Source organism: Raphanus sativus, chromosome 7, assembly GCF_000801105.2.
Source record: "Raphanus sativus cultivar WK10039 chromosome 7, ASM80110v3, whole genome shotgun sequence".
Taxonomy (NCBI): domain Eukaryota; kingdom Viridiplantae; phylum Streptophyta; class Magnoliopsida; order Brassicales; family Brassicaceae; genus Raphanus; species Raphanus sativus.
The window spans coordinates 3,004,646-3,030,683 of record NC_079517.1 but is presented as its reverse complement, the minus strand read 5'-3'; the positions used below and the strand labels follow the sequence as shown (position 1 = coordinate 3,030,683).

Below are 26,038 nucleotides of genomic sequence, written 5' to 3'. Positions count from 1 at the left end.
CAAATCTAAACATATATAAACTAAGACTAAATTATATATAGATAACCTGTTACAACAAAATGACAAATGTAAACTCACTTACGTGTGAGGTGACCAAAAAAAAAAAACAATTACGTATGTAATGAATCGCTTGGGAAGAACAGGTAGAGAGGAAGAGAATGTTTAGGATAAACATCCTTTTCATTGATCGTAATTTGATCCTAAATACTCTCTGAAAATGTTTAATAAACTAATACTTAACATCCAATGAACCCCAAACCTTGATTTTTCATTTGCAAATTTGCTAAAAATAGTATAAAAACAAAAGGGCACGCCAAAATCACCGGTCTGGTTCAGTTCCTCTTCGATCCTACTCTCCAGTTCTCACAACTAAACCGAACCAAGGCCAAACTACAAGACTACTCAGCCTGCAAGAACAAACAAACACACAAAGTTACACTAATTAATTACAGTAAACCTTTCTGAAGCTAATGAACCAATCTATCAAGGACTGTTCAGGCAACGATTATCTCTTGATTCCATCCATATGATAAACCATTCCAAAAAAAAGCTCTCAAATGATCCATGTATTCTGTTCCGAGTGATCCCACGGGTTAAAGAAACTTATATAGAGAGGAAATAAAAGTTTACCGTTAAACATCCTCCTCATCAACCAAAGCCATCACAGGGATTCCTTTACTACTAAAACTTGTACATTTCACCTGCATTGTGTCTCCTATCTCAAAATCTGTTTCCTCATCGCCCTGCACTCATATATAAATAGTAGTAAGCAAACAATACAACGGAAGAAGAACTATAAGTATGTGGGAGAACGGAGTCAAAAATTATGATCTTAAACATACCTCGAATTTGTACATCCCGCGGATTCCACCACCTAAGTCAAGAACCAGTCCATGGGTTCGAACCTGGTGGACTTTGGCTGTCATCTCTGTTCCTATTTTCAGTTTCCGGGCACTAATTGAGGGACTCTCTTCAGCCTCCTTCTCTGATTGTTTCTCCTTCCTAGATGGTTTCTTACCTTTTGAAGATAATAATACTATGTTAGAATTGTTTTTTAAGAGAAATGAATTTGAGTTTCTCTGTCTTGCGTAAGTGTCTCACCACAGTTATCCAGTGTTTCTTCTGTAGCTGTGGAGTTGAGTGCCTCATCTTTAGAGGCAGTGGATTTGAGCTTCCGGTCTGGCTTCATCATCGTCGCGGCGCGTTTAGGTTTAGCGTTCTTGTCCATAGGAGAAGATTTCTCTGCCTCATCACACTCCACAGCAGTACGGATGACAACTGCAGGAACTGCTAATTTAGATTTCTGAGGTGGTGGCTCTACGACACTGGGCAGCCTTGCAACTGTCTCTCCAAAACTAGATGTTTCTACGGAGACTGCCTCTTTCACCACCGGGCTTTTCTCAGGACAAGTTGCTGGTTTGGGTAACAGTGCTTTGAGAGATAACTTTATGTTACCACGGACATCGGTGTCAATGCACATCATGGTGATGTACTTGCCAATATGTAATACATCTGAAACCTTGGACACCTGGAATGGCAACAAATAAAAGACTCTGAGATTATTGTCGTTCTAATTTGTATAAACTAAACAGTATCTATCTTCCAGATGAACTAAGAGAAAACCATAAGCTTACAGGTTCATGAGATAACTCAGACATATGAAGTAGGCCTTGTTGACCACCATTGAACTCAACAAATGCGCCGTACTCTTTTATAGATGTCACTGTGCCTTTGTACACGCCACCAACAACTATTTCGCGACCAATGATGTAGTCAACCTAAGGACATGAGATCAAATCAAGTCTCTGGGACATCGCCTATCAGTTAAAATCTCAGTTGACTAGAAGATACCTTTTCTTGAGCTTTTTCCATCACAGCCTGATTCTTGGCAACAATAGTTAATGTTCCATCATCAACAAACAACCTTGCACCTAAATAATAGAACTTATATATCAGAAGAAACGCTTCAAATTAAACTATATAAAAGAGAGGATGGTCTTCATAATAAGCTTCTTGGTTCCATTCTAAAGAGTACTTTACTTAAAGCATCAGACTCTTAGTGTTACAAGTGGACGTCAAAAGAATAACCTGTTTCCTCTTCAATCTTCCTCTTGAGGACACCCATAGGTCCGATCAAGCTACGAAGTGCGTCGTTGGTGTACTTCAAAGTTGCTGCAAAACAGACATAACTTTTTAGTTTTGAACCGGGGAAGTTTTATTACCTAAAAGGTTAACAGAAAAAACAAGTGAGAAAGAAACCTAGCCGAAGGGAATTAGTCCCATTCTGGTTTCGTGGGGAGTTAATTTCTCTCTCCATATGGTCAAGAATCTGAAGACGGGCTTTACGTGCATTTTCCAAGGCTTCACAAACTATGTCCAATGGTATTCCAGCTGGCTTGATATCCAGTTGACTTGCCGTCACACCGTTTCTTGTGCCGGCAATCTTGAAATCCATATCTCCAAGATGATCTTCCAAACCCTGTAAACAGCAATGTATAAGATTACTAACGATATATTAGACTTATCATATAAAATACTCAACTGCCACACGGGTTAATTAAACACAATATAAACAAAAAGCGGTAAAGCAAACAAGAAGAAACCCACCAATATGTCGGTTACTATACGGTAATCTTTAATTTCTCCACTCAATGGATCAACGTCAGTGACTAGACCAACAGAGACCCCTGCAACATGAGCCTGCAGAGGAATTCCGGCATCCATTAACGCCATGCTGCCTGAGACAAAACCATTCATCATGAACTTATGTGGCCTTTGCAATAAGCATACAAACTTGTGGGTGAAAGAGAATGATTACCTCCACAAACGCTTGCCATAGACGTGGAGCCATCTGAAGCCATAACTTCTGAATTTATACGAACTGTATAAGGATAGTCCTCTTCAGGGGGCATGACAGCAAGCAATGCCTTTTCAGCAAGTGTTCCTACAGAAAATGTAAAACACATTTAAGAACATGAAAATCTTTTAGATGAAAGAAAAAAACACTAATATGTCTAAGACAATTAATTCTTAAGAATTTGATAAAAGAATATGGACCCATTGTTCCATCAGAAGCTAGAAAGGAAGTTGATATCAGCAACAGTTACCAAGAATATTACACACAAAAAGAGAGATGCAAAAAATATACCATGACCAACTTCACGCCGGTTAAGGCCTAGTCTTTTTCCAACTTCATCTGTACAAAACGGAGGAAAGGTATAGTGAAGCATAAATCTCTTCTTCGGTGGGCCAACAATAGAATCCAAGCTTTGCGCATTTCCTGGGGCTCCAAGTGTGATAGTACAGAGCACCTTTAACACATACAAAACTTATCTAAGAAGGATTTTTCACAAAATATATTGAAAAGATTTAGCTCTATGCTTCAATCCTCCATCTTTTGAAGCAAGTAATGAGAACTAGATACTCTGCTCGTGTCTTTAGCAACTAAGTTTCAGCACTAACCTGAGTGTCTCCACGTGAGAAAATTGCTGACCCATGCAATGCAGGTAGGTAATGCGATTCACAATAGATGGGCCTAACTTCATCAAGATGTCTGCCGTCGACCCGAAATCCGCCTGATATCATCCTTGAACGAACTATCTGATATTTTCATTTAACATGTTAGTTATACCCTTTTATGCAATCGCTTAAACTCTTAAAATCAATAAGATTCTATTTTAAATGCTAATTTTCAGAGATTACTTTCTTTCTCACTGTATCAACAGCCTTTGGAAGTATGCTCAAGCTTTCTTGATCGCCCTCTTCTTCAAATACTTTTTCCACATCTTTTCCAATGTTCTCTAGAGCCTCTCCACGTTCAAACTGTGCATATGTAAAATAATCAGGCCAACAGAAACTCAAATATGGAGGCAGAAACAAAGTTAGTACGCACCTTGCCACGTGAAGGATCAGAAAAGACGGTTTCAATACGCGTTGCAGCCAAGTCAGTCACTTTTTCAATAAGTTTCTCAGAAAGCATGGACAATTTGTATTCCTTCTTCTGTTTGCCAGCTTTTGCAGCTAATCTTATTTGAGGATCGATGTACTTCACAGCCTATGAAGACGCACATATATACACATTAATAAAGACTACATATACTATTACACAGTACTAGAAGATCCAACAAAATTTTCAAACACACCTCTGGGTGAGCTAGTCTCAGAGCAGCTGCTAGATCTTTCTCAGTGATTTCACGGGCTTGAACATCAATCATCAAAGTTTTATCCCTTGTGCAAGCGTATATCAAATGAAGATCACTTGAGTTAAGCTACAATTACAAAATTACAAAAAAATGAGAAGAGAGGCCACAATTTGTGAATTGAGGGAATGTACCTATACAAGGATTCTGTTTACCTCATCCATAGTTGGATTGACAACAATCTGCCCACCTATCCTTCCTAACCGGATGACTCCAATGGGTCCTCCCCATGGAACATCCGATAGCATGAGCGCAGTCGAAGCTGCATTAGCTGCAAGTATATCTGGATCCTGCTTCCCATCTGATGATAAAACATTCGCCATTATCTGTAATCGTGACAAAACTTAGAAACTAAGATTCCACCCAAAAGATACTTCTACATAAAGGAATTGGAAAGAAAAAAAAAACAAATCATACCTGAACCTCATGGTAAAACCCAGAAGGAAACAATGGTCTAATAGGCCTATCAATGAGCCGTCCACATAACAGTTCCCGTTCCTTAGGTGCACCTTCTCTTCGCATATACGTATTTGGAATCAAACCTTGCGCGAACATCTTCTCTTGATAGTCAACCTGACAATATATACATAAGACAAAAGGAGTTTTCAACAAAACACCGTGAAAACATTTACAGAAACATCTAGTTAAAACAACAAAGTCTCATCAGTTAATTCTACAACTACATAGAGCATAAAGGTAACCAACCATCTCATCAGTGGTCTGGAGGAGTTTGGAAAGGTGTTAAGCACCCTAGGTTCGAAACTTACCAAACTCAAATTTAACATATGGATATCTAATTCACTACTAACAACGGGTCCTCCGTCCAGTTCACCGGATACTTATAAATATATATACATATACACATACAACGGTAATAGCTTCAAAATCGAAATGGAGAAAGAGGAATTGAAACGCGTACAGTGAGAGGCAAGAAGTCACGAGGCAAGTCGGACTTAGCACAAGTAACGGTGGAGAGAACTTTGGTCTCGTCCAATCCGAGCACGACGGAACCGTTCGCGAAGCGAGCGATCTTCCCCGTCTCCAGCGTCACCACGCGAGATCCGACTTCGAATTCCTCCTTAAACGATTCCAGAATTTTGGTCCCCGCGGATGCCGCCGCCGGCGAGCCAGACGGCGCGATGCCCAGGCCGCCGGAGCAGATGGTGCGAAACCCCAAAGCGCGCCATGCGAGGAAGCTCGGAAGAGAAGATGACCTAGCACGTCTCACGATCGATGACATTTACAGAGAGAGAGAGAGGGGCTTTAAGCGGAGGTTTAACGCACCGGTGATAGTGACTGGAGCCGAGAGTAAGATCGAGAAGAAGGGTTTTAGCGATCCCGGTTTGGTACGGTCACGCTACAATTGAATTTTCTTAAAACATTTAAACCGGAATATTTCTATTCCGGCGCGAACCGTATTAGATTATCTCAGTGGGCCCAAATTAAAACTTACAGAAAGGCCCAATTCAATTATAAACATATACCGGTTAGGCCCGGTCGAATGTTACCAAATTTTAATTTACTCCGGTTTTGAATTTAAAAAGGAAAAGCGAAAACCCTACTAAAGGTTTTGTCTCTCTCTCTCTCTGTCGGGATCAGATTTGTTCTTACCAATCACAAACTCCATTGTCGCCAGCCCAAGTTTCTAAGCTTTGTGAGTTTCGTTTTAGCTATCATTGAATTCTATTCTCGTGAAAGAGTCACTTCGTTTGTTATTGTGTTTGGTTCCAGTTTTTTTTATCAGAAACTGTTGCTTCTTTGTTGATATTAGAGTTTTGGATTCGTGTAATAGTAACGTGTTACTTCTTGTTGATTACGTCTTGTTCCGATGCTTAGGGTCTAAAAGTGCTGAAGGGTATCGTTTCTAATAATAATAAGACATTGAACCCTTCTTTTTTTTTCTGTGCAGCTGATTGTCAAGATGCTACCAACTGATTCAAAGAAGGCCTTATCATTCAAAAGATGTATCGAAGACGGAGACTTGGTTATCGTTTACGAGAGACACGACGTGATGAAACCTGTTAAAGTAACCAAAGACGGTGTGCTTCAGAACCGTTTCGGATTCTACAAACACTCTGATTGGATCGGGAAGCCGTTAGGAGCCAAAGTGTTCAGCAACAAGGGCAAATTCGTGTACCTCCTGGCTCCCACTCCCGAGCTCTGGACGCTTGTGTTGAGCCACAGGACTCAGATTCTCTACATTGCGGATATCAGCTTCGTGGTGATGTATCTAGAAGTCGTGCCTGGGTGTGTTGTTCTCGAGTCAGGGACGGGGAGCGGTTCGCTTTCCACTTCGCTTGCTCGTGCTGTGGCTCCGACTGGTCATGTGTATTCGTTTGATTTCCACGAGCAACGAGCTGTCTGTGCAAGGTAGGAGGAGGAGCTTCTATTGTTTTTTTGTATTTTGCCTCTTTGTTGTGCTCTCTTTCTTTATATATACTTTTGCTATGAAACAGGGAAGACTTTGAGAAGACGGGTGTCTGTAGTTTAGTGACCGTGGAGGTTAGAGATATTCAAGGACAAGGGTTTCCCGAGAAACTAGAGGGTTTGGCTGATTCGGTGTTTCTAGACCTTCCGCAGCCTTGGCTCGCGGTTCCTTCTGCAGCGAAGATGTTAAAGGAGGATGGAGTTCTCTGCTCTTTCTCGCCTTGCATTGAGCAAGTTCAACGTACTTGTGAAGTCCTCAGATCAGATTTCATTGGTAAAGTTAACTCTCTTTCTACTTTCAAGTACCATCATAACTAGTGACTTTGGGAGTGAAACCTCTTATTAATTATCAAATCCTAGGACTAGAAACATGTCATTACAGACTTGAGTTATGTTCTTCTGTAGATATAAGACATTCCTTGTTAATTGTCACAAGTTCAGAAGTAAGTTTCGTTTTGATATGTTTATACCTGTTTTTGATTGTGATGTGTTTGACTTTTGTAGAGATACGAACGTTTGAGGTGCTTCTCAGAACATACGAAGTGAAGGAAATGAAAGTGGAGACTGGTGCTGTGATTGGTGAGAACCACGATGAGAAGGAGAATGGAGGACAGAGACCAAGCAAGAGAAAGCACGTTTCAAACGAAGACGACTACGCCGTTTCACACGACAACAACTCTTCTACTGCTGCTACTTCTGTCGTTATGGCTCGGCCATGTAGCGAGGCGAGAGGTCACACAGGCTATTTAACGTTCGCTAGACTACAGTGCCTATCTTAAGATACTTCCAAGATTTTTATCATGTTGTCACTCACTAGCACAATTGTTTGTGATTTTGAATGTTGTAATGCAAATTTTGAATTTCAGTTTTGGTAACAAACAAATCCAGAACTCTACTTCAGAAGCTTCTACTACTTTTTTTTAATCTTGTTTGAATTGATACAATTATATTTTGTAATCTAATTAGCTGATTATTATAATAAAGAATCACTATTTTGTAACTAAATTATTTAAAGCTGAGAATAATATCAGAGCTCTCAAAGCTTGGCAGAATCACTACATTTTCAAGAGCTAAAAAATAAGAACCAAACAAGAAATACTTCACAGATACTTGTCTGCACAAAGTTTCATACGTTAAGTATCTCTAACTCCACCGCCTGAATAAGAAGTCATTTACTACTACTATTATTATAAACCCACTTATCCTCCTCAACGGTGATGAAATTGCTGTTATGATGATGAACATTCAAGCCTAGGATCTTCTCATCTTCTTTGTTGTCTCACGCACCACATCTAGAATCCGACAATACTCAAAGAAGAGGGAAGACTGCTCACCTTCAAGACCACTCCTGCTCACTCTGTTCCCACCTGCCAGGTTGTTGCAGGGGCTACCTCCGATCACTAGATCAAATCCACCAAACCTCTGCATCAACTCCACAATCTTCTCGTTACTTAGGTCTTGCACGTCTGCAAACTCTATCAGGGTTCCTTTCTGGTTAGTCTGCTCCCAGAAGTCCTTGAGGATGTTTCTGTTCACTGCTGAGATCTCCACCGAGACGACCGTCTTCATCGGAATCTGCAGACGATGAAGAGCCACTTCTGCTCCTCCAATGCCCGTGAACAGGGAGAGCACATTGATACCGGATGGAAACAGGGGTTTCAAGACAGAGAGATGATACGCAACAGTATCCACCTGAAAACAAGTTCAATCTCAAAACCATTAAACCATAGGCAAAACGAATCATCAAAAGGACAAAAGTGATCAAGAACTACACCAAACTGCTGATACAAAAACAGTTTCCAAACTATGAAACTTGGTACACGTAATAATGACAGTATGATTATGCAAATGCGAGGTTGAAAGCTACCTGAAAAGAGTTGCCCAGTGATTTCAAACGCTCGGTCCTACTCGTGCCACCGCCTCGTGTATGGTTTCTTGGAAACCCAAGAAGAGTCTCCATTTCATCTGGTTCAAGTGGCGCAGCTTTGTTCTTTCCCACCCACACAAGATTCCACTTCTTGCACTGATCAATTACATACTTCTTCGCACTCTCAGGCGGTTCTCCAGGATGAGCCTCCAGGGCAAGCCGGATCCTGTTTGTCAACTGAGCACTAGCATTCACTGTCAGGATGCAGTTAAGCTTTGTCCTCTTGTCCCAACTCGGCCACCATTTCTTGGACAGCGGAAACGCCTCGCTGATCGTGTACTTCGGAGGTGGCTGAACCTGATACCTGCCGCTGATAGGGAGGTTGTGCACGTACCCTCTTTTCCTTGCTGCTGCACAGATATACTTTGAGTCCACAAACTCCGGTGGAATGTCGTACAGGTGTCTCGAGATGGTATCCCACACGCCTTTAGGTGCAAGAGCCACGTTTTCGTAATAGAAATACGGTGGCCGTTGAGCTATGGCTGGAATAGATCTCTGCGTGATGAGCCCCGGCTCGTTTGGAACACCGAATCCTATCATCGGAATTGGCAGGCGGATCGGCTCGTCATCAGCAGATGACCTGGACTCTCTTCTTGCCTCCATCCGCCTCTTTTTGACGCTAGGCTGCACTCAGGTTTCACAGTATCAACAACCTTTTCATGTACTTTGAAACGAAATAGCTATAAAACGGACCAAGGGGTGTAACTATACCTTTTGTTCTTCAGGGTCAGCATGAAACTCATCAAATTCACGAGCAATCTGAGCGGCATAAATGAAGTCTGCGAGATCTCCAACGCTCACATCCCCTCCTGAAATTTTAATCAGACAATTATGCATAAACACCGAGTAGGAGACAATGAGATGTATATAAACATCTAACAAGAGTCTCAATTACTAAACAGAATGAGACACACAAACATCTAAGGTATGTATCACATAAGCAAAGGCTCTGACTAAGATTTTACACTGATAAAATAGCAAATACACGTACGGCTTTGATTTTTAACAATGGTTAATGACACATCCCCATGAAGAAATGTAAAGAAGCAAAAAAAACTTACCACATCTCTCTAAAGCTAGAGACGCTTCCAACTCGGAGAATCCCATGATCTTTAAAGAACGCAATTTATCCTCGTTTACAGGGGAGGAGTCTGTAACTCTCTGTCATTGTTAACACAGATGTTTAAAATGCATATGCATTTGTATAACTGATTGGGTGTGTGTGATGATGCTAAACACATGTTATTACCTCATCATCTGAGCTAAGGAAATTGGCATACTTCTCATCATCGCTTTCAGACCAGTCAAAGTCGTCTTCTTCTTTGACTACAGGCGCTACCTCTTCCTACAAAACACCAACAAAACACATTATGTTATTATTGTCATGAGAAAAAATTTCAAGGTACATTTCTTATTGTGATGAGACATACCTTTGCAGCATCAGTTACTGCCGAAGAGATGAGTGCATTTGCTATCTCTTCAATATTGTCTTCTCCTGCAATAATATAACACAGATGTCAATAAATTTATTAGAGCGTTTAACTTCTTAACAAACGAGAGAGAGATAGAAGTGCTTACCATGCTCATGAATAGCCTTGATAACCTTCTCTTCCTCAAATCCCATGGCCAGAAAATGATCAATAGTCTTGGACTTGGAAGAACTAGCTTCACAGTTAACCTTCACAAAGAATTATAAGAGGCAACTGAGAACACACACAATCTGAAAAAAGACACGAACACATGAAAATTACAAGCAGGAGAAAAGATCCAAGGCGCTAGAAACTCACGGAGTATTTGGAGATAGCATCAATAATCACCATAGTATCTGCATTTGGTCCTGCAAAGTTTTATTAACAAAGCACATTAATTAAAGAACCCCTAAGCAAAAACAAATCTGTTTCACATAAAGAATTACAAAAGCAAACAAAGCCCTTTTACCATGTTCCTCGATTGCTCTAGCAATGTTCTCAGTAGAAAATCCCATATCAATCAGTGTAGCAAACAGCCCATCTGAAGAAGTGACTGCCGCCACCGGTGGAGACGAAGGTGGAGATGACTGGTAGTTATCAATCTGGAAATCCAGATCATCATCGCTGTTCCAGTCAGCAGAGTCTTGCGCCTGCATAATAAACATTATTAGTTCACAAAAAGCAAAGCTTGATTGAGAGACTAAGTCTATAATGGCAGAAAAAGAATAAGAATGCAAATTAATAGCAATGTACCATCGTTGCAGCAGAAAGGTGGAGAGACACCGAGTAATGATCTTCTTCCTCGGAGTAAACCTACAGATTTAAACTGCTGAAGATGAAAACTTTTGTGTGGAGAAAGATCTAGTTTTGCAGATGAGTCAGTGACAAAAGTGGTTCAGTGAGATACTAATGCATGGCAAATCAAAGTTCACGAAAGACAGAATTTAAAGGATCGGATTTTGAGAATAATTTGGCAGAACCCTTAAACTAAATTCTCTTCTGTTTCAGTGGGGTTTTGTAAGAGCTTAATGGTTTTAGACACATAGACAGAGACAGGCGAGATGGAGTTTAACGGCAAGACACAAACGGCGTTGAATGTACGAAACCTAGAACGATCGTGGACGTGAGTTAAGAGGAATTACCCAGAGGATTGTGATCTAGACGAAACAGAGAGGACAGAAACGCTGCAGCCGGTAAATATCCTGTATTCCCCGGTGAGAGAGTCGCGTTTCGCCGTTTGACTACCAGAGAAGCATCTCGATAATGACAATTGATGAGCATGGAAACCATATGCTGTAATTTGATTCGCTCCGGTTTACTCGGATAAAGATCTGGATCCGGTTTACAATTAATTCTTGGGTATACATTCTTTTTAATGGGCTTAATATATGGGCTACTTTGGTTGTATACTAATTGGGCTTTCTAGTGAATATAAGTTCCGTTATCGTTTTGAGTATTGGCATGCGACTTTGATGTGACACGAATTGGCATTACTCACAGGATTGCGTACAAATCCGTGCATGCAAAACTTTGATATTAAAGTTGACAATTGAAAAACATTAGTATAAAAATGATTTGATATTATTTATTGTACACGCCTACTGCAATACGAATAGATTATTATAACAAAAGAAAATGTAATAAACGTTACATCAGATCTTAACATTTACACCCAAAAAAAAACGTTACATCAGATCACGGGGTTACGATTACATAATGGTGCAATTTTCAAATGGTATACGACTTGCACGAGTTGTTGGGTATACACCCAAAATTCTACAGACTGCTAGAAAATATTGTTCATGTGACTTGCAAGCTACGAGTTATGATCTCTTCCGTGAATTGCTATCCAACCATTTTTCTTTCGTAAAATCTATAAAGTTTTATAAATCAACAACAAAAATACATCTCTAATATATAATCAGTTACACGACATAGAATCACTTGAAATTTCTTATATATAATCATACTTTCAACTCCCAAAGCAAGATTAAATTAATAAAATAGTAACAGCATTTTCAGTGAATTTGGGGACCAATAGCAAGATCATGATATCAAATACTAGAATAGTTCAACAAAGTTTTGTCAAAGTCAACGCATGGGATCCATACATGTAGCAACGTGCTAATCTACACTCTATAAAGCCCTATATTCTTCCTTTCCACCTGGGGCTGCATGCAAAGCATATCTGCATCACGAGTTCAATTTCATACTTCGAATCTTACTAATATACCATAATCAAACCGTACTGCGCATCCTATTGTCATGCAACTAATATGGACTTTTGAATGTTCATGAGTTCGAAGCAAAAATGATAAACTAGATTTTAAATAGCATTTGAGAAGATTCAATGAACACCATAGATTTAACCTAAATTACGCTGCTTAATTTAAGGAACTCAAAAATAAAAAAGATTATCTTATGATGAGGTATACGTGACATGCCTGTGATTGTATGGCAACTTTTCTTGACTCTTTAAAATCCATTTGCCTGATAAAATGGATTCTGGTTTTGTGTAGACCGAAGAGCTTACCAAGACCAGCTAAGTACCTGTAAAGACCCGTGTGTTCTGTTATAAAGTATAAACGAAATAAATCAGATGTTTCTAGCAACTAAATTACTGCACACAGACCTCATAGCCATTCAATGGAACTTCGAATTAATGCTAGAGGAACATTAAGATGTTGGTAGTAATCAACAGAAACATGTTCTAAGTAACAATGCATTACTCATGAAGAATCAAAGCAAAATCGTAAATGATGTTGTATGATGAGTATTAAAGAATGCTGGGTAACACGGATTATTGAAATACAAATCAAAGCCAAATTGCAAGTAAAGTGTGACGATGCGGTCAATAGAACAAGCTGATCAAGCAAGTAAACCCCCATCAGCTTTTTTGCTCATTTTCCAATTAAATTAAAATATAGCAAATGAGTAGAACATGCTTGAAGAGGAAGAGAGTTCCAAAGCTTTTTGTCCTCATCTAACTGTTTAACTGTATTATAGTTTCCTAACTCATATGTGCAACAGTGCTTTTCTCTACTTATAAATATGAACCATGTGTCATCAGTTCATCTTCATTCAAAATCTAAACACATTCTTCCTAGAAACAAATTATTTTCCAATATTAAAGATGTATAGACTAACCTTGAAATGTCTTGCCCTGAAGCTTCTCCTTTTAATCTCTTGCGACGCTAGACACAGTGTATACTGGAGAGGAAACCGCAGGTCTATCGCTGAAGGAGAAAGTTCCGGAACATTCAATGTCCTTGGCTATGGCGCAAAAGGTGACGGGAGAACTGATGACACGAAGGTGAATATGGTTTAGCAGCATACATAATGCAATCATACCGTCCAAAAAATAAAGATTTTTGATGGTCAATTTACCTTTTAATGTTGCAGGCTTTTGAAGATGCTTGGAATGAAGCTTGTAAGGTGGCAGCATCGACATTGTTAGTTCCATCCGGTTCTACGTTCCTTGTTGGACCTGTCTCCTTCCTGGGAAAAGAGTGTAAAGAGAACATCGTGTTTCAGGTGAATTTCCAAGAAAATAAGAATAAAATAACAGAGAAATGTTATTCGAGCAACTTTAGTTATATAGTTGTGCATTTGGACATTGTGCAGTTAGATGGAAAGATCATAGCTCCAACAAGTTCGAGTGCCTGGGGATCAGGTCTCTTGCAATGGATGGAATTCAAATCACTTACAGGAATCACTATAAAAGGAAAAGGAGTAATAGATGGACAAGGATCGGTATGGTGGAACAAGTCTCCTGACTATGATACAGCAGATGAGAACGACATGGTAATATTAAACTCAATTTCCTTAGCTAAACAAAATTGGAAAAATCTAGCTTGCAATAACCTCTTGTACCTTCTTATTTGTGAAAGATGAAAAATCAAGAGGGTACGAAAATGCCAGGAACTAAACCAACAGTAAGTTCATTTCATTTGCCCCATGAATGCAGATGTCAATTAAATTCAACATGTGAAACTTATCAATTACCTTGGCTGGTATGTAGGCGTTGAGATTCTACGGGAGTAACGGTGTAATGGTTAATGGAATAACCATACAGAACAGCCCTCAGACCCACCTCAAGTTTGATAACTGCGTAAACATTCAAGTGTCTGACTTCACAACATCATCCCCGGGAGATTCCCCAAATACAGATGGAATCCACCTGCAAAACTCTCAAGATGCCGTTATTTACCGCAGTACGCTGGCTTGTGGTAACCACAGACTTCAAACATACCCCATTTTGTTTAAATTATATATATTACAAGTCAATTCATTCTTAATTAGATAGAGTCCTCAAACATTTCCAGACTATACTTCCTCAAGAAACTTGCCAAGATGAAGAAATAACAATTTCTTGCATTCTACAGGAGATGACTGTATATCAATTCAAACTGGATGCTCGAACATCTACATACATGATGTAGACTGTGGGCCTGGCCACGGAATTAGCATTGGAGGACTAGGAAAGGAGAATACAAAGGCGTGTGTTTCAAACATCACTGTTCGTGATGTCACTATGCATGAAACTACCAATGGTGTTCGAATAAAATCATGGCAGGTAAATTCCCCTACACAAATATTTTCATAAGAAAACAAAGGCAAAGACAACTCAAAGTAGCGTGCAATAACAGCTCAAAGATGCTGACAACTTTGTATTATGTTTAATGGTAGGGAGGGTCAGGGTCTGTAAAACAAGTTATGTTTTCAAATATCCAAGTCAGCGAAGTAGCCAATCCTATTGTAATAGATCAATATTACTGCGATGGTGGAGGATGCCACAATGAAACTTCAGCAGTCGCTGTATCAAACATAAACTACATAAACATAAAAGGTACCTACACAAAGGAACCTGTACGCTTTGCATGCAGTGATAGCTTGCCATGCACAGGGATCTCACTGTCGACCATAGAGCTTAAGCCGGCCACAGATAAAGCAAGTTCAAGTGAGCCTTTCTGCTGGGAAGCACACGGTGAATTGAAAACTGAAACTCTTCCTCCAATTCAATGTTTGAAAACTGAGAAGTCTATAAGTCAGTCTTCCAGCGATGCTTGCTGATATTAAAGCAAGATATAATATAAAATATTAAGATAGGATCATAAGAATCATACGAATAAAAAAGGATATATTCCCTTAGTTTGTCTAATACTAGTTTGTATAAATCAAATGCAGTCAAAATGTAGCATATTGCATGTTAATGTATTGCACTCTGTTATAGATATTTGGTGTTATCGACCCATAACCTAAGGAATAATTTCATCTGTGAGACAACAATCTAATTATGACTTTTGACCAGTTACGATAGAACAAATCACAAGTAATAAAATACTCCATAAAACATGTTATATCATCTGAGATATGCAGAGAAAATGTAATGCATTTTAGTCTGTAACAAAGATAAACCATGATATGGTAGAGCTTAGTGGCAAAGAACATTTTATACGCAGTTCACAAGCTCAAGCTAAAACGCTAGCATTATACAACAGCATAAACAGACGATCTTGAATAATATATTACTCTGGCAAAAAAGATTCTGGAATAAATGATATCTGTTACAACCGTACATCCAGTTTGGGAGATTTGCATCACACAATGTGATGTGCTCCTCTGGATTGAGAAATGCAAACGTGTTTCTTGTCATCGTCTGATTCACATACCATTGTTATATCCTGCAGCGGAAGATATGACGAAAAAAGTTCACAAATCACAACAAAAAGCCAAGAGAACAAACGATAATACCTCAAACTTGGAAATAACAATTTTACCCATATCCTGTTCGAAGATGAAATGAGAATTGAGCGAGAATGTCTCATCGACGTTTGCCAAAACCAACTCCTGCTTTCTTTTTTTGTCGTGCTTGTACTTTTTCAGGGCTTGGCAATCCAGTTTTTTCTTCGTACTTCTTTTCCAAGGCCTGCGGAACAAAACTTGTCAGGACTACTTATGCAAAGACGTTCACCAAGAGTCACTACTGAAGTTACAAAGAGTGGTTTTTTATCCACGATTTAACTACAGGTTATCATAGCATTAGGCTCTGTCCTGCTACAGTTCTACTCACCTCTAACTCTTCACGAATGGTGTCAAGAACGTCATCCGTCATTCTGTCGAAGAACAGAACTCCCTGTAATTGACAGATCACTCAATCAGACCCAAACGAAAGCTTGCAAGTGATACTCACATACAGAAACACTAATCTCCTTCATGAAAACAAGTAAGATTGCATGCCCAGTAGCACACTAACACACAATGTACTAAAAAGGATAGGGCCTCATGAGCTTCATATCTGGTTTCTTCCAGTTGTTTGTACATAAACACAACTCTAGCCATTAAACTGTCAACATAAATACTATTTTGCTTTGTGTTTGATGTTCAATCAAGCAATGAGATCAAAGTGAACAGTGGAGAAAGAACCTCAAGGTGGTCGTATTCATGCTGGAACACTCGTGCAGGTAAACGTGATAGACTGATTGAAAATCTAGCACCAGTAATGTCCCTTGCGTCAATCTTGACAGATTGTGGTCGCTGAAAAAAAAAAAAAGCAAAAACCAATCACATGAAAACCGATTCCAGGGAAGGATATGGTAAAATAGAAGTCGAGAAAGGCTAAACATACAATAACATCAGCATAGATCCCAGGGAAGGATAAGCATCCTTCGTTAAACGGTACTAATTTATCAGAATATTTATTGATTTTCGGATTCACAAGAACAATCTCTTCTCCTTCACCAGACTCCCCAGCTGGATTAAACACCATGAGCTGAACATTGAGCCCCACTTGTGGTGCTGAGAGCCCGATGCCATCCGTTCTGTTCAACAGCAAAGGAATCATCACAGTGTCAATCTCAGTCTATTTTCGTGTTAATTAAAAGAAATGATAACAAACATATATTAACAAAAACTATAGTCTAAAATTAGTAAAACGTATAACGGACTTACTTGTACATAACATCGAACATATTATCGGCCAAGTTCTTCAGATTCTCGTCGAAAACACCAATCCTCTTGCACTTAGCGCGTAAGATAGGATCCGGATACTCGACGATCTTCAACGGCGTCTCGAATTGAAGATCAGAAGCTATATACATACATTAATCACGAACAAGTTACACTCTCTCAAACTCAAAATCAGCTCAATGAGTAAAAAGAAGTTTACCAGAAGCTACTTGATCGTCCTTCCGCGAGACGCGCTTTACTTCAGCTCTGACGGGAGATGTCAACGGTCCGGTTCGGTTCGCGGCGGAGGAGGAGGAGGAGGAGAACATGACGGTTGATTTGAGCTGACAATAGCCGGCGAAGAGATTCGTAGCGCGGCGAGAGAAAACCGGTGATAGGAAGCGAGAGAGAGGTGGAGCTTGGAGGAAACAGTTACAGACGGCCATGGCTAGCTAGACACGAAAGAGTTTTTTTTTCCCGCAGCTGGATAAGGACTTAAGGATTGAGTAAACTTTTCTGTAATATCGTTATTTTTGAGGGACTAGTATGCAATTGAAAGATTATAAGGTGGCTACTTTTATTTTAACTTATGTAACTTTTACTGGGGTGATAATTAAATATATTAAGGAACTATCGTACCACATTGGTAAATACAAATTTCTAAAATTAGATTGGAGCTGGAGAGTCATTTTCTCTGCGAAACTCGCGGCTTGCTCTACAGTAGATCCTTCTTCGAAAGGTAAACTTTGTTCTTCTTCTTCCTCCTCCTCGATTCATATTCTCTATATCATCGTTTCTCAACATCTCTGGTATAGTGATTTTGTTTCGGTATTGATCTCCACCATTAACAGATTGATAGATAGATTTTGATTTGAGTACAGTATACAAGTTTGAATCGTGGAGTCGTACGATTATTTTTGAATTTGCTTTGTATCTGATCTCGTGAAAGTTAAGATCCGCTGATGATCGATGTTGTTTCAATCTATAAGAATGGAGTTTTTGTTTGTTTGTGTTGAGATTGTGTTGCTGCAGATTGATTTAATAAAGCTTTTGTTTATATTATTATGTTGTGGTTTGGGGTGTAGGGATAGATAGGCTAAAGGAAGATGGGGCTTAACTTCACGAAGCTGTTCAGCAGGCTTTTCGCCAAGAAAGAAATGAGGATTCTGATGGTAGGTCTTGATGCTGCTGGTAAGACCACTATCTTGTACAAGCTCAAGCTTGGCGAAATTGTCACCACCATCCCCACCATCGGTTAGTTTTTTATTATGATTCCAGAGTCAGCTTTCAATGTGTCTCTAGCTAGAATCTATGTGTTAATCGAACTTTTTGGTTTGCAGGATTCAATGTGGAGACTGTTGAGTACAAGAACATCAGTTTCACTGTTTGGGATGTGGGAGGTCAGGACAAGGTAGACTTTCTGTAACTCTTTGTTTGAAATCATGATAGTGTATTATTTCTTCCCTGCATCACGTTTCTCAAGCTGCTCAACATGTCAATATATCCTCCGCAAGTACTGATGTTTCGTTTTAATCCAGTTATATGTATCATGCACACTTAAGTTTAAAATGATGTTATCTGATCCGCGTGGCTTTTTATCTCCTTTCCAGTGTTTGGATGTTTTTTTTTCTTTTTCCTGTTTTTTTTTACATTAAGATTAAGAATGCGCCTTCTTTGGAAAAACAGATTCGCCCCCTGTGGAGGCACTACTTCCAGAACACTCAAGGTCTTATATTCGTGGTTGATAGCAACGACAGGGACCGAGTTGTGGAGGCTAGGGATGAGTTACATCGCATGTTGAACGAGGTCAGCTTTTCTTTCTGGTTTAGTCGTGTATATCATCACTCTAAAACAGAAACACCTTTCCATAATCTTGAATTAATTAAACCATGTTTGTTGCAGGATGAACTGAGGGATGCTGTCCTTCTAGTGTTTGCTAACAAACAAGATCTTCCCAACGCAATGAATGCTGCAGAAATAACCGACAAGCTTGGCCTTCACTCTCTTCGCCAGCGCCACTGGTAAAGTATCTTCTTTCACGTGTTTAGATTGATCTCACTATGGTAGAATGTAACCCTTATGATTTCTTTCTTCAACAGGTACATTCAAAGCACATGTGCCACATCTGGGGAAGGTCTTTATGAAGGCCTTGATTGGCTCTCCAACAACATCGCTAACAAGGTAACTAACTAAAGACCCCATTTCTTAAAACTAAATAGAAATTCTTTTACAAGTATTGATTCACGTAAATAGAGAGTGTATGTTCATCACCATGTGCATACTCTGGCGACGATAGTATATTATTCACGTGTTATATACATGTTGCTCAAGTATGGTTCATAAGTACTGATAAAACCTTCATTTTGATTTGAGAAGGCATGATGGAGCTGCTGGAACACGTTCTTGCAACTTGAAAGAGATCATTAGTGATTGCGGAGAAGAGAAATAAGAAACGAGTATTGTGTCTGATGTTGTTTCAACTGTCTGTTGATTTCTCTGACCTTTATCTGTGTAGCCTCTAAAACTCACCTCTACTCTTTTTACCCGTTTAATGGATTTGTGTTTTAAGTTTTTATTTTTACTTTTACAATTTCGTTTGTGTTTCCAAATATATTGAAGCTTGGTAAGCAGTAGAGATGTTGCCTCTTTTTTTGATAAAACCATATATTTAAGACAGGACAGTGGAAAGATTACACACCGAATAATGGAACTTCTGTTTTGACGTTATAGAGAATCAAAGACTAAAGGCATTGCTCACACAATTATATATCATGTGAATCTGAGTATCTACTACAACAACTAGAGACGCACACACTAGATCATTCAAAAGAGATCTGTTTCTCTTTTTTTTCTCTTCTCATGTATGTCTCTCTCAGACGAAAGAACACCGCATGGTTTGTGTAGCTTTTGGAATTTAGTCATCAGCTGGATCTTGTGGACTTTCGTCAGCATTGCGTTTGATTACGATGACTGGGCATTCTGCATGCTTCACACAAAACTCACTCACCGTTCCAACAAACACCCTGTCCATACAGTAACAAGTGTGAATTGGTTACACAATAGCCTGGGGTTTCAAACTCTAATAATATACGTAATGCAACTAAAGAGCCTTCTCCTCAACTTGCGTCAAACATAAGTCAGTTCAAATCATATGATAATCTTTGCAGTAAAATGTCTGATATAGAATAGGCAATGTTTTTTAATGCACGTGATCCCACCTCCTAAACACATAAACTACATAATGAAAACATCAACAGAAACTATTTAGATAACCGATAGCAGGATTCTGGTGGTGAATCGATGACAGAAAAGACACAAAATGACTAGTTTATACGGGTATAAAGCATAGAGAAATGAGGCTAGTTGAGGAGTTGTACGTACTTCTGAAAAGGACCGAGACCACGACTTCCCACAACCAGAAAATCTGGCCTAACACGCCTCACTTCATGGCATATCACTTCCGTGGGATCACCTCTCCTGATCCAAGCCTCACACCCAACCTACAAGTTCAAACAACTTACATGTATCAAAAGTTCTACTGCGGGTTTTTATGAGATCATGATATAATAATTGAGGGATGATGCATAGATCTGTGCAATGAGTCAAAAAAAAAAGGTTGGCTCTTTACCCCAATCTCATGACATTTATTAACGAAAAACTCAAGAAGGTGAAGTCCTTTAGCCTTGTTACGCTCCCTCATATGTCGGAAATCATCAGGGGAAGCATATATGCTGTCCACGTCATCAAAACCTAGTTCCCACAAATCCATGATCAATACTAGTGTAACATCAGCTTCTTTAGAAGCTTGGCATATGAAACTTCATATATCATTATGCGAGCAAATCACAAACACAATCCTTCTGAAAATTAACAGCATAAATAAACCTATAATGATATACTAAAACCCTAAACAAATCAATCGTACATCATTATTGCTAACATACAATCAAAACTAAGCAGACAAGTAAATTCAAGTATCGAGAGTGATAAATAGACGGTAGTAATAAAAAGAGAGAGAGGATGATAACCGTCTTCGTCCTGGACTTGAGCGTGAAGTAAGAGAAGCTTGAAGCCAGAGGTATTGTCCCTGACTATCTTCCTCAGTGTCCACTCGAACGCCTTTTTGCTGCTTATCGACGCGTGCGGGTAGCCTTTGATCGTCGACTCGTTCACCGCCACCATCACTCGACTTGGCTCGCTCTCCATTTCTGGGATCGTCGTCTCCGGAGTAAGAAGGGCGGTGAAGAGGCAGGCAATCAAATCAAGCAGAGTGGATCACAAAGTCCTCTGTAAATAGAAGATGTATTGTGCACGGACGGCGCATATTAGATCCTGACAGTACAATAATTAAGGAAGCTTGCTTAACATACGCGCAGTCGGTCACGAGCACCCACCTCAAACAAATCATCGTTAGACCTCTTATAGTGGGCCTCGTATTCAGCCCAGCAGTATAAGTTCTTAACGAATAGGCCCATTAAAATTCGTATTATTAAACTAAACTTTCCTAGGATCTTTTAAATAAGGGTTAATCATGTTTTTAATGGTTAAAGCTTGAACCATATCAATCCTTAAAAATACCATGGATCCAGCTTTAAGCATGTTTTATCGAATAAACCATTCCTGCAAATCTTTTGATTGTCAACTTCTTATAAATGACACAAATTTTAGTTATTTATGAGATTTTGCTCGCTAACTAATAACTATATGAACATACACTAGAAAAAAATTTCACGTTATATGTCCTCCGAAATTTTCTAAAATATTGAACTAAAAGATTCCTACAACGTTTTGACTTTTTGATCAAATCATTGGATCCCAGTGAAGGAGACTCTACCAAATCCAAGATGACCAATCTGATACAACTCTAACCACACTCTCTCGGCTTCAACTCTTGCACTTATTCTCGACTCATCATCTCCTTTGCTACTCGACGTCGTCGTTTTGTCCTCCTCCTTGGTTAAACTCCCATCTCTCTCCACCACAAACCGGTGATCATCATAATCTCCGCCGCCACAGCACCCCACTCCCACGCCACCGCCGCATTTCTCATCTCCCTCAAACTCGAGGCGATGATCGTTAAACTCATCTTCACCGTTGATTTTCCCGCGGCCTTGTCTCATGTGCAGCAGCTTCCGCTTCTTCTTCTTCTTGTTCCGGCTCCGTCCGAGACATCGCCGTCCGATCATCCACGGGACCTTGACGAAAGTGAGGGTAAGCAAGTTGATGATCGCGCATGGACAGCAACAAAGCGCTACACAGTCAGCAATCGCCGCAGCTGCCCACGACCTGCATCTCTTGCCGGAGCATTTGACTTCTTCGTCGCCGTGAATGTGGTGACGTACGCCGTCGTTCTGACAGTGGGTCCCGCCATTGTTTCTACGTGAAACTCGATGCGGGCTTTCCTCCATCAAAACAAAAGTCCTCCTGCTAGCTAGAGAAAAACAATAAACTGTTGTCACGCTATGTGTTATATATGCGATACATCAATACGTAGATAATATGTATGTATGGGTTTATGGATCAAAGTTTTGGAAAAGAGTTCTCTGCTTACAAGTTGATACGTATAGGAAATAGTAAAGAATTGACGAAAACACAGAGGTGTAGGAAACAACAACTCGAGATTTTCCATGCACTTTCACTTAATGACTACACAGTTCAGGTTTAGATTCACTACTCTCTTTAAGCGCGTGTACGTAACACCACCACAGCAATAAATTGTTTTGATTAATAATCCTTTTGTCAAATTTTAATTAAACATCATGCCTAAGAGAGAAAAAAATGTAAATGGTTGGTCTAATGACTGGTTTTAGAGATGTGAATGAGCGCGTGGCGATTAAAAAAGGTTTTTCAATATGTTTTAATAAGTAGCTCTTCTAGGGATATGTAATGGATTAAAGTAATTTTTCTTTGCTTTTGAGTTTTGTGGTAGCTTTGGTAGGTAATCTCATCGAGCATAATATTAGATCATTTATCTGTTAGTTTTTTTTTATTTGGACTTAGATCAAAAAGTTGTATTGGTTGTATGTAGCATTGTTTACGTTTTACTTTACAAATGGTAATTTACAAGTAGGAAATAAAAGAATTAGTTATCTGAAACTAGTTTATGCCACAAACGAAAAGATGAAGATTGTTGTACCAGCAGAAATTTATGAAGTGACTACTATTATATATTGCTTAATTCGAAAATATTAAAAGATTAATGTGGTAACGTGGATGTTAGTGGGAAGGATTCTCTTTCACGTGGACTGCCGGGTCTTATTATGGCCCAATTACGTGGCTTGTAGTAAAATACAATTTAGAAAGCAATAGAATATAACTAGAGTATTGTGCATGTATCAAATACGACAATAGCCTATAAAGTAATAGTCCTAGAAAGTCTATTAAAGAATCTCCCTCGAATAATAACAGAAATACGATATTATTATTAGGACCGGACATTTTATACGTTAAATTTGATTTAATTTGTTATTCATTGTTATTTGATCCAAAAATTTCAAATATTTGTAAGCTTTCAAAGTAAAGCAAATAATAAAATTTAATATCCGGTTAAATTGAAACAAATCATAAATATTAAAATTTTGGGAAACGAATATCCGATTCGATTCATCAATATATAAATACATGTATATCTTAATTATATTTAAATTTTAAATGTATAAAATTATACAATTATTATTCTAACATATGATTCGACAGATTCTTTATCAGATTATTACTTATATAAAAGTATTACATAAAAAAATATTTATGACAATTATAATTTTTTCTTAAGTTTTGTGTTATTATAATTGTTCACTAAGTTTAAAAGTTTACAAAATACATATGTAATATTCACTACTTTTTAATTTTTTATATTTTATAACATGCAAAAAAAAAATTTACAAAACAAATTTGTATCAAATTTTTAAGATTGTTTGTATTAATCTAAACAAATGAGATATTCGTAAGTGTTAGCAAATATCCGTAAATATCTATTTATTTTTCGAATATCCGTTTTTCCGAATATCCGTATTTTTCCGTAGCAAAATAAATTGGAAAATTAGATATCCATAATATTCTAAACAAATCACAAATACCTTCAAAATCTTGAATATCTGATCCATGCCTATGCCTAATTATTATACTACTTATTTAGATATATACTGCTTACTTCACTTGTTCTTAGTCAAAAGTCCGAGAAAGGTGTACTGCTTACTTTTTTCAAAAAACAAAAGGTATACTGCTTACTTAGATATTCATAAGCTATTTGTTTTGGGGTATTGATCATGAGGTTTTGACTCTTGTGAACGTTATAGGATTGCATTTTCTGCTTAATCTTTACTACTCCCTCTATTTCTCAGTAAGTGTTATTTTAGAGTTGTGCACACGGATTAAGAAATCATTAAATTTTATATATTTTCCATACAAAAACATTATTACCCATACATTTCAACCAATAGAAAAATAAAATGCATAATAAAGTTAATAAATTTTGCATTGAAATGCTAAAACGACACTTATTTTGCAACGAAAAAAAATCTCTACAACGACACTTAATATGAAACGGAGGGAGTATTATGAAATTGTAATCAAATTTTGATTTTGTGTGTTAAGAGAAAAAACAAAAAGAAACTACAATAAATTTTCCCTGTTTATCGGAGTGGGGCCTAGTACAGTTGTCTTTTTCACTTGTAAGCGAATGTGCAAAATGGTGGGTAAATTTTTTAAATGTAATTTGCATGTTCATACGCTATACTGATGTATATACTCACATGGTCATAAATATATTTGTGCAAATGGTGTATCACTATTAGAACTTAGAAGCTAAATTTCGTTTCAGATGGACATTTCATTAAAAATAACAACTTGAAATCGAGTTACTCCATTCACACATGCAACTTAGAAGAAATACTTCTAATTAATCAAATAATGACCAGGCTTTAAATTTAATAAAGTTCTGCGGATATATGAATTACAAGTGATGAACACTATATGCAGCTAACTAAGAGCATAACCAAAACTAAGTAACTGGGTAGGGGACAAATTGGACGCTACATGCATAAACAACCCTAATCGAGATGATTCCTTAAATAACCCTACATGAATCATGAGGAAATTGTAGAGATTGTTAACAGTGCATGGGTTACCTTGGAGTATTCCTTAGCTTGCTTTCTTTCGGGGTGATATATATTATGTACGCATACACATAAAGGATCAAAAGAAATACATATTAATTTGTCGTGTGATCTTAAGATAGAAACAGTGGTTTGGTATGGCAGAGGAAACTGAAGGAGAAAAACCCTCCAAAAGAGAAGAACAAGGAGAAAGGAGAAGGAGAAGAATAATACGGAGAGGATGAAGAAAGATCGATCACTGATCTAGCAAGCTCTCTATTTATATATGTTTTTTAATTATAAAAAGTCTCTCTATATACACACATGATCTCTTTTTATACATATACACATACATCCACGTGTACAGAAAGAGAAACGCGATTTTTTTTTTTCACGATATACGACCACATAAGGATCAAGCTATATATGTACACAGTAACACAAACAAGCTAGTAGATTACATATGTAAAATGTTTTTTTATAGTATAAGTTTCCACATAAAAACATATATATGGCTAAACCAAAAGCAGTGGGCGGGCTAGGAATGAAACATTTCCAACTCTACAATGACTCTCTGCTAGCGAAAACGGGATGGAGGCTGATTAATAATCCATCCTGCCTCCTCGCCAAGGTGTTAAAAGGGAAATATTTCCCTGAGTGTGATTTCTTACAGGCAGGAGAGTCATCCTCTATTTCACATGGATGGCGGGGAATTCTTATAGGACGTGATCTCCTTGTGAAGAACATAGGCTGGGCTGTAGGTGATGGCCAATCTATCAACATCTGGGACGATCCTTGGTTAAATCTGTCCAGCCAAGAGAGACCGATGGGACCTCCGACGGAAGCAAGCGCTGCTCTTCGAGTCTCTGACCTGCTACTCCCAGAGACTGCTTCCTGGAATATCGCCAGCATCCAGGTCCTACTCCCTGAGTACGAGTCCAAAATCCGAAGCATTATTCCTAGTATTACCGGGGC

At 38.6% G+C, this 26,038-nt stretch overlaps 8 protein-coding genes across 10 annotated transcripts; 3 read left to right on the top strand and 5 right to left on the bottom strand.

Moving 5' to 3' along the window:
* Positions 1-23: 23 nt before the first annotated feature.
* LOC108814652 (polyribonucleotide nucleotidyltransferase 2, mitochondrial-like) lies at positions 24-5,506 on the bottom strand. Its single transcript, XM_056990325.1, has 18 exons — positions 5,119-5,506; positions 4,617-4,772; positions 4,355-4,525; positions 4,143-4,268; positions 3,893-4,054; positions 3,703-3,822; positions 3,463-3,600; positions 3,149-3,311; positions 2,819-2,944; positions 2,608-2,738; positions 2,260-2,479; positions 2,089-2,172; positions 1,852-1,931; positions 1,635-1,778; positions 1,102-1,528; positions 843-1,018; positions 631-743; positions 24-407 (listed from the first exon to the last, which is right to left on the bottom strand). Exons 1-17 carry the CDS (start codon positions 5,437-5,439, stop codon positions 633-635), a joined length of 2,856 nt encoding a protein of 951 aa, XP_056846305.1. The 5' UTR covers positions 5,440-5,506; the 3' UTR covers positions 24-407; positions 631-632.
* A 235-nt stretch (positions 5,507-5,741) lies between these two features.
* On the top strand, positions 5,742-7,491 carry LOC108817779 (uncharacterized). The gene is made up of 4 exons (XM_018590570.2): positions 5,742-5,853; positions 6,109-6,569; positions 6,656-6,900; positions 7,131-7,491. The coding sequence occupies exons 2-4, from the start codon at positions 6,121-6,123 to the stop codon at positions 7,403-7,405; spliced, it is 969 nt and encodes a 322-aa protein (XP_018446072.1). The 5' UTR covers positions 5,742-5,853; positions 6,109-6,120; the 3' UTR covers positions 7,406-7,491.
* A 127-nt stretch (positions 7,492-7,618) lies between these two features.
* On the bottom strand, positions 7,619-11,319 carry LOC108817778 (DNA (cytosine-5)-methyltransferase DRM2). 2 transcript variants are annotated; one of them, XM_018590568.2, is made up of 11 exons: positions 11,165-11,319; positions 10,776-10,835; positions 10,492-10,672; positions 10,341-10,390; positions 10,132-10,231; positions 9,984-10,048; positions 9,803-9,898; positions 9,615-9,714; positions 9,265-9,362; positions 8,494-9,177; positions 7,619-8,318 (listed from the first exon to the last, which is right to left on the bottom strand). In XM_018590568.2, the coding sequence occupies exons 2-11, from the start codon at positions 10,776-10,778 to the stop codon at positions 7,878-7,880; spliced, it is 1,818 nt and encodes a 605-aa protein (XP_018446070.1). In that variant the 5' UTR covers positions 10,779-10,835; positions 11,165-11,319; the 3' UTR covers positions 7,619-7,877. The 2 variants fall into 2 exon arrangements, with proteins under 2 accessions (XP_018446070.1, XP_018446071.1); XM_018590569.2 differs by having other exon boundaries at positions 10,776-10,848; positions 11,165-11,303.
* A 1,672-nt stretch (positions 11,320-12,991) lies between these two features.
* On the top strand, positions 12,992-15,258 carry LOC108818430 (polygalacturonase At1g48100). Its single transcript, XM_018591401.2, has 7 exons — positions 12,992-13,335; positions 13,425-13,556; positions 13,647-13,826; positions 13,913-13,957; positions 14,044-14,251; positions 14,408-14,598; positions 14,712-15,258. Exons 1-7 carry the CDS (start codon positions 13,081-13,083, stop codon positions 15,093-15,095), a joined length of 1,395 nt encoding a protein of 464 aa, XP_018446903.1. The 5' UTR covers positions 12,992-13,080; the 3' UTR covers positions 15,096-15,258.
* A 198-nt stretch (positions 15,259-15,456) lies between these two features.
* On the bottom strand, positions 15,457-17,447 carry LOC108818431 (peptide deformylase 1B, chloroplastic/mitochondrial). Its single transcript, XM_018591402.2, has 7 exons — positions 17,191-17,447; positions 16,974-17,112; positions 16,651-16,843; positions 16,449-16,559; positions 16,096-16,158; positions 15,803-15,951; positions 15,457-15,706 (listed from the first exon to the last, which is right to left on the bottom strand). The coding sequence occupies exons 1-6, from the start codon at positions 17,414-17,416 to the stop codon at positions 15,847-15,849; spliced, it is 837 nt and encodes a 278-aa protein (XP_018446904.1). The 5' UTR covers positions 17,417-17,447; the 3' UTR covers positions 15,457-15,706; positions 15,803-15,846.
* Positions 17,448-17,582: 135 nt separating this feature from the next.
* On the top strand, positions 17,583-19,545 carry LOC108817995 (ADP-ribosylation factor 2). 2 transcript variants are annotated; one of them, XM_018590839.2, is made up of 7 exons: positions 17,583-17,709; positions 18,056-18,224; positions 18,311-18,381; positions 18,657-18,776; positions 18,873-18,991; positions 19,070-19,151; positions 19,347-19,545. In XM_018590839.2, exons 2-7 carry the CDS (start codon positions 18,077-18,079, stop codon positions 19,350-19,352), a joined length of 546 nt encoding a protein of 181 aa, XP_018446341.1. In that variant the 5' UTR covers positions 17,583-17,709; positions 18,056-18,076; the 3' UTR covers positions 19,353-19,545. The 2 variants fall into 2 exon arrangements, with proteins under 2 accessions (XP_018446341.1, XP_056846839.1); XM_056990859.1 differs by lacking the exon at positions 19,347-19,545 and having other exon boundaries at positions 19,070-19,163.
* A 164-nt stretch (positions 19,546-19,709) lies between these two features.
* LOC108817997 (universal stress protein A-like protein) lies at positions 19,710-21,268 on the bottom strand. The gene is made up of 4 exons (XM_018590840.2): positions 20,999-21,268; positions 20,599-20,720; positions 20,352-20,470; positions 19,710-19,993 (listed from the first exon to the last, which is right to left on the bottom strand). Exons 1-4 carry the CDS (start codon positions 21,174-21,176, stop codon positions 19,885-19,887), a joined length of 528 nt encoding a protein of 175 aa, XP_018446342.1. The 5' UTR covers positions 21,177-21,268; the 3' UTR covers positions 19,710-19,884.
* Positions 21,269-21,615: 347 nt separating this feature from the next.
* On the bottom strand, positions 21,616-25,237 carry LOC108817994 (uncharacterized). The gene is made up of 2 exons (XM_018590838.2): positions 25,097-25,237; positions 21,616-22,401 (listed from the first exon to the last, which is right to left on the bottom strand). The coding sequence occupies exon 2, from the start codon at positions 22,376-22,378 to the stop codon at positions 21,776-21,778; it is 603 nt and encodes a 200-aa protein (XP_018446340.1). The 5' UTR covers positions 22,379-22,401; positions 25,097-25,237; the 3' UTR covers positions 21,616-21,775.
* Positions 25,238-26,038: the final 801 nt, after the last annotated feature.

Coding starts and splice junctions, on each gene's coding strand:
- LOC108814652 (XM_056990325.1), bottom strand. CDS start 5,439: ATGTCATCGATCGTGAGACGTGCTAGGTCATCTTCTCTTCCGAGCTTC. Junction 4,055..4,142: donor TGAGACTAGCTCACCCAGAG/GTGTGTTTGAAA, acceptor GCGTCTTCATAG/GCTGTGAAGTACATCGATCC. Junction 1,019..1,101: donor AGAAACACTGGATAACTGTG/GTGAGACACTTA, acceptor TATCTTCAAAAG/GTAAGAAACCATCTAGGAAG.
- LOC108817779 (XM_018590570.2), top strand. CDS start 6,121: ATGCTACCAACTGATTCAAAGAAGGCCTTATCATTCAAAAGATGTATC. Junction 6,570..6,655: donor CAACGAGCTGTCTGTGCAAG/GTAGGAGGAGGA, acceptor GCTATGAAACAG/GGAAGACTTTGAGAAGACGG. Junction 6,901..7,130: donor CCTCAGATCAGATTTCATTG/GTAAAGTTAACT, acceptor TGACTTTTGTAG/AGATACGAACGTTTGAGGTG.
- LOC108817778 (XM_018590568.2), bottom strand. Junction 10,391..10,491: donor TAGAGCAATCGAGGAACATG/GTAAAAGGGCTT, acceptor AAAACTTTGCAG/GACCAAATGCAGATACTATG. Junction 8,319..8,493: donor CACTGGGCAACTCTTTTCAG/GTAGCTTTCAAC, acceptor ACTTGTTTTCAG/GTGGATACTGTTGCGTATCA.
- LOC108818430 (XM_018591401.2), top strand. CDS start 13,081: ATGTGTCATCAGTTCATCTTCATTCAAAATCTAAACACATTCTTCCTA. Junction 13,336..13,424: donor GGAGAACTGATGACACGAAG/GTGAATATGGTT, acceptor TTAATGTTGCAG/GCTTTTGAAGATGCTTGGAA. Junction 14,252..14,407: donor CCGCAGTACGCTGGCTTGTG/GTAACCACAGAC, acceptor TGCATTCTACAG/GAGATGACTGTATATCAATT.
- LOC108818431 (XM_018591402.2), bottom strand. CDS start 17,416: ATGGCCGTCTGTAACTGTTTCCTCCAAGCTCCACCTCTCTCTCGCTTC. Junction 17,113..17,190: donor GGACGATCAAGTAGCTTCTG/GTAAACTTCTTT, acceptor GTATGTATATAG/CTTCTGATCTTCAATTCGAG. Junction 16,159..16,448: donor ATGAATACGACCACCTTGAG/GTTCTTTCTCCA, acceptor TGTCAATTACAG/GGAGTTCTGTTCTTCGACAG.
- LOC108817995 (XM_056990859.1), top strand. CDS start 18,077: ATGGGGCTTAACTTCACGAAGCTGTTCAGCAGGCTTTTCGCCAAGAAA. Junction 18,225..18,310: donor CACCACCATCCCCACCATCG/GTTAGTTTTTTA, acceptor TTTGGTTTGCAG/GATTCAATGTGGAGACTGTT. Junction 18,777..18,872: donor TACATCGCATGTTGAACGAG/GTCAGCTTTTCT, acceptor TGTTTGTTGCAG/GATGAACTGAGGGATGCTGT.
- LOC108817997 (XM_018590840.2), bottom strand. CDS start 21,176: ATGGAGAGCGAGCCAAGTCGAGTGATGGTGGCGGTGAACGAGTCGACG. Junction 20,721..20,998: donor TCAAGTCCAGGACGAAGACG/GTTATCATCCTC, acceptor TGTGGGAACTAG/GTTTTGATGACGTGGACAGC. Junction 20,471..20,598: donor ATAAATGTCATGAGATTGGG/GTAAAGAGCCAA, acceptor TTGAACTTGTAG/GTTGGGTGTGAGGCTTGGAT.
- LOC108817994 (XM_018590838.2), bottom strand. CDS start 22,378: ATGGAGGAAAGCCCGCATCGAGTTTCACGTAGAAACAATGGCGGGACC.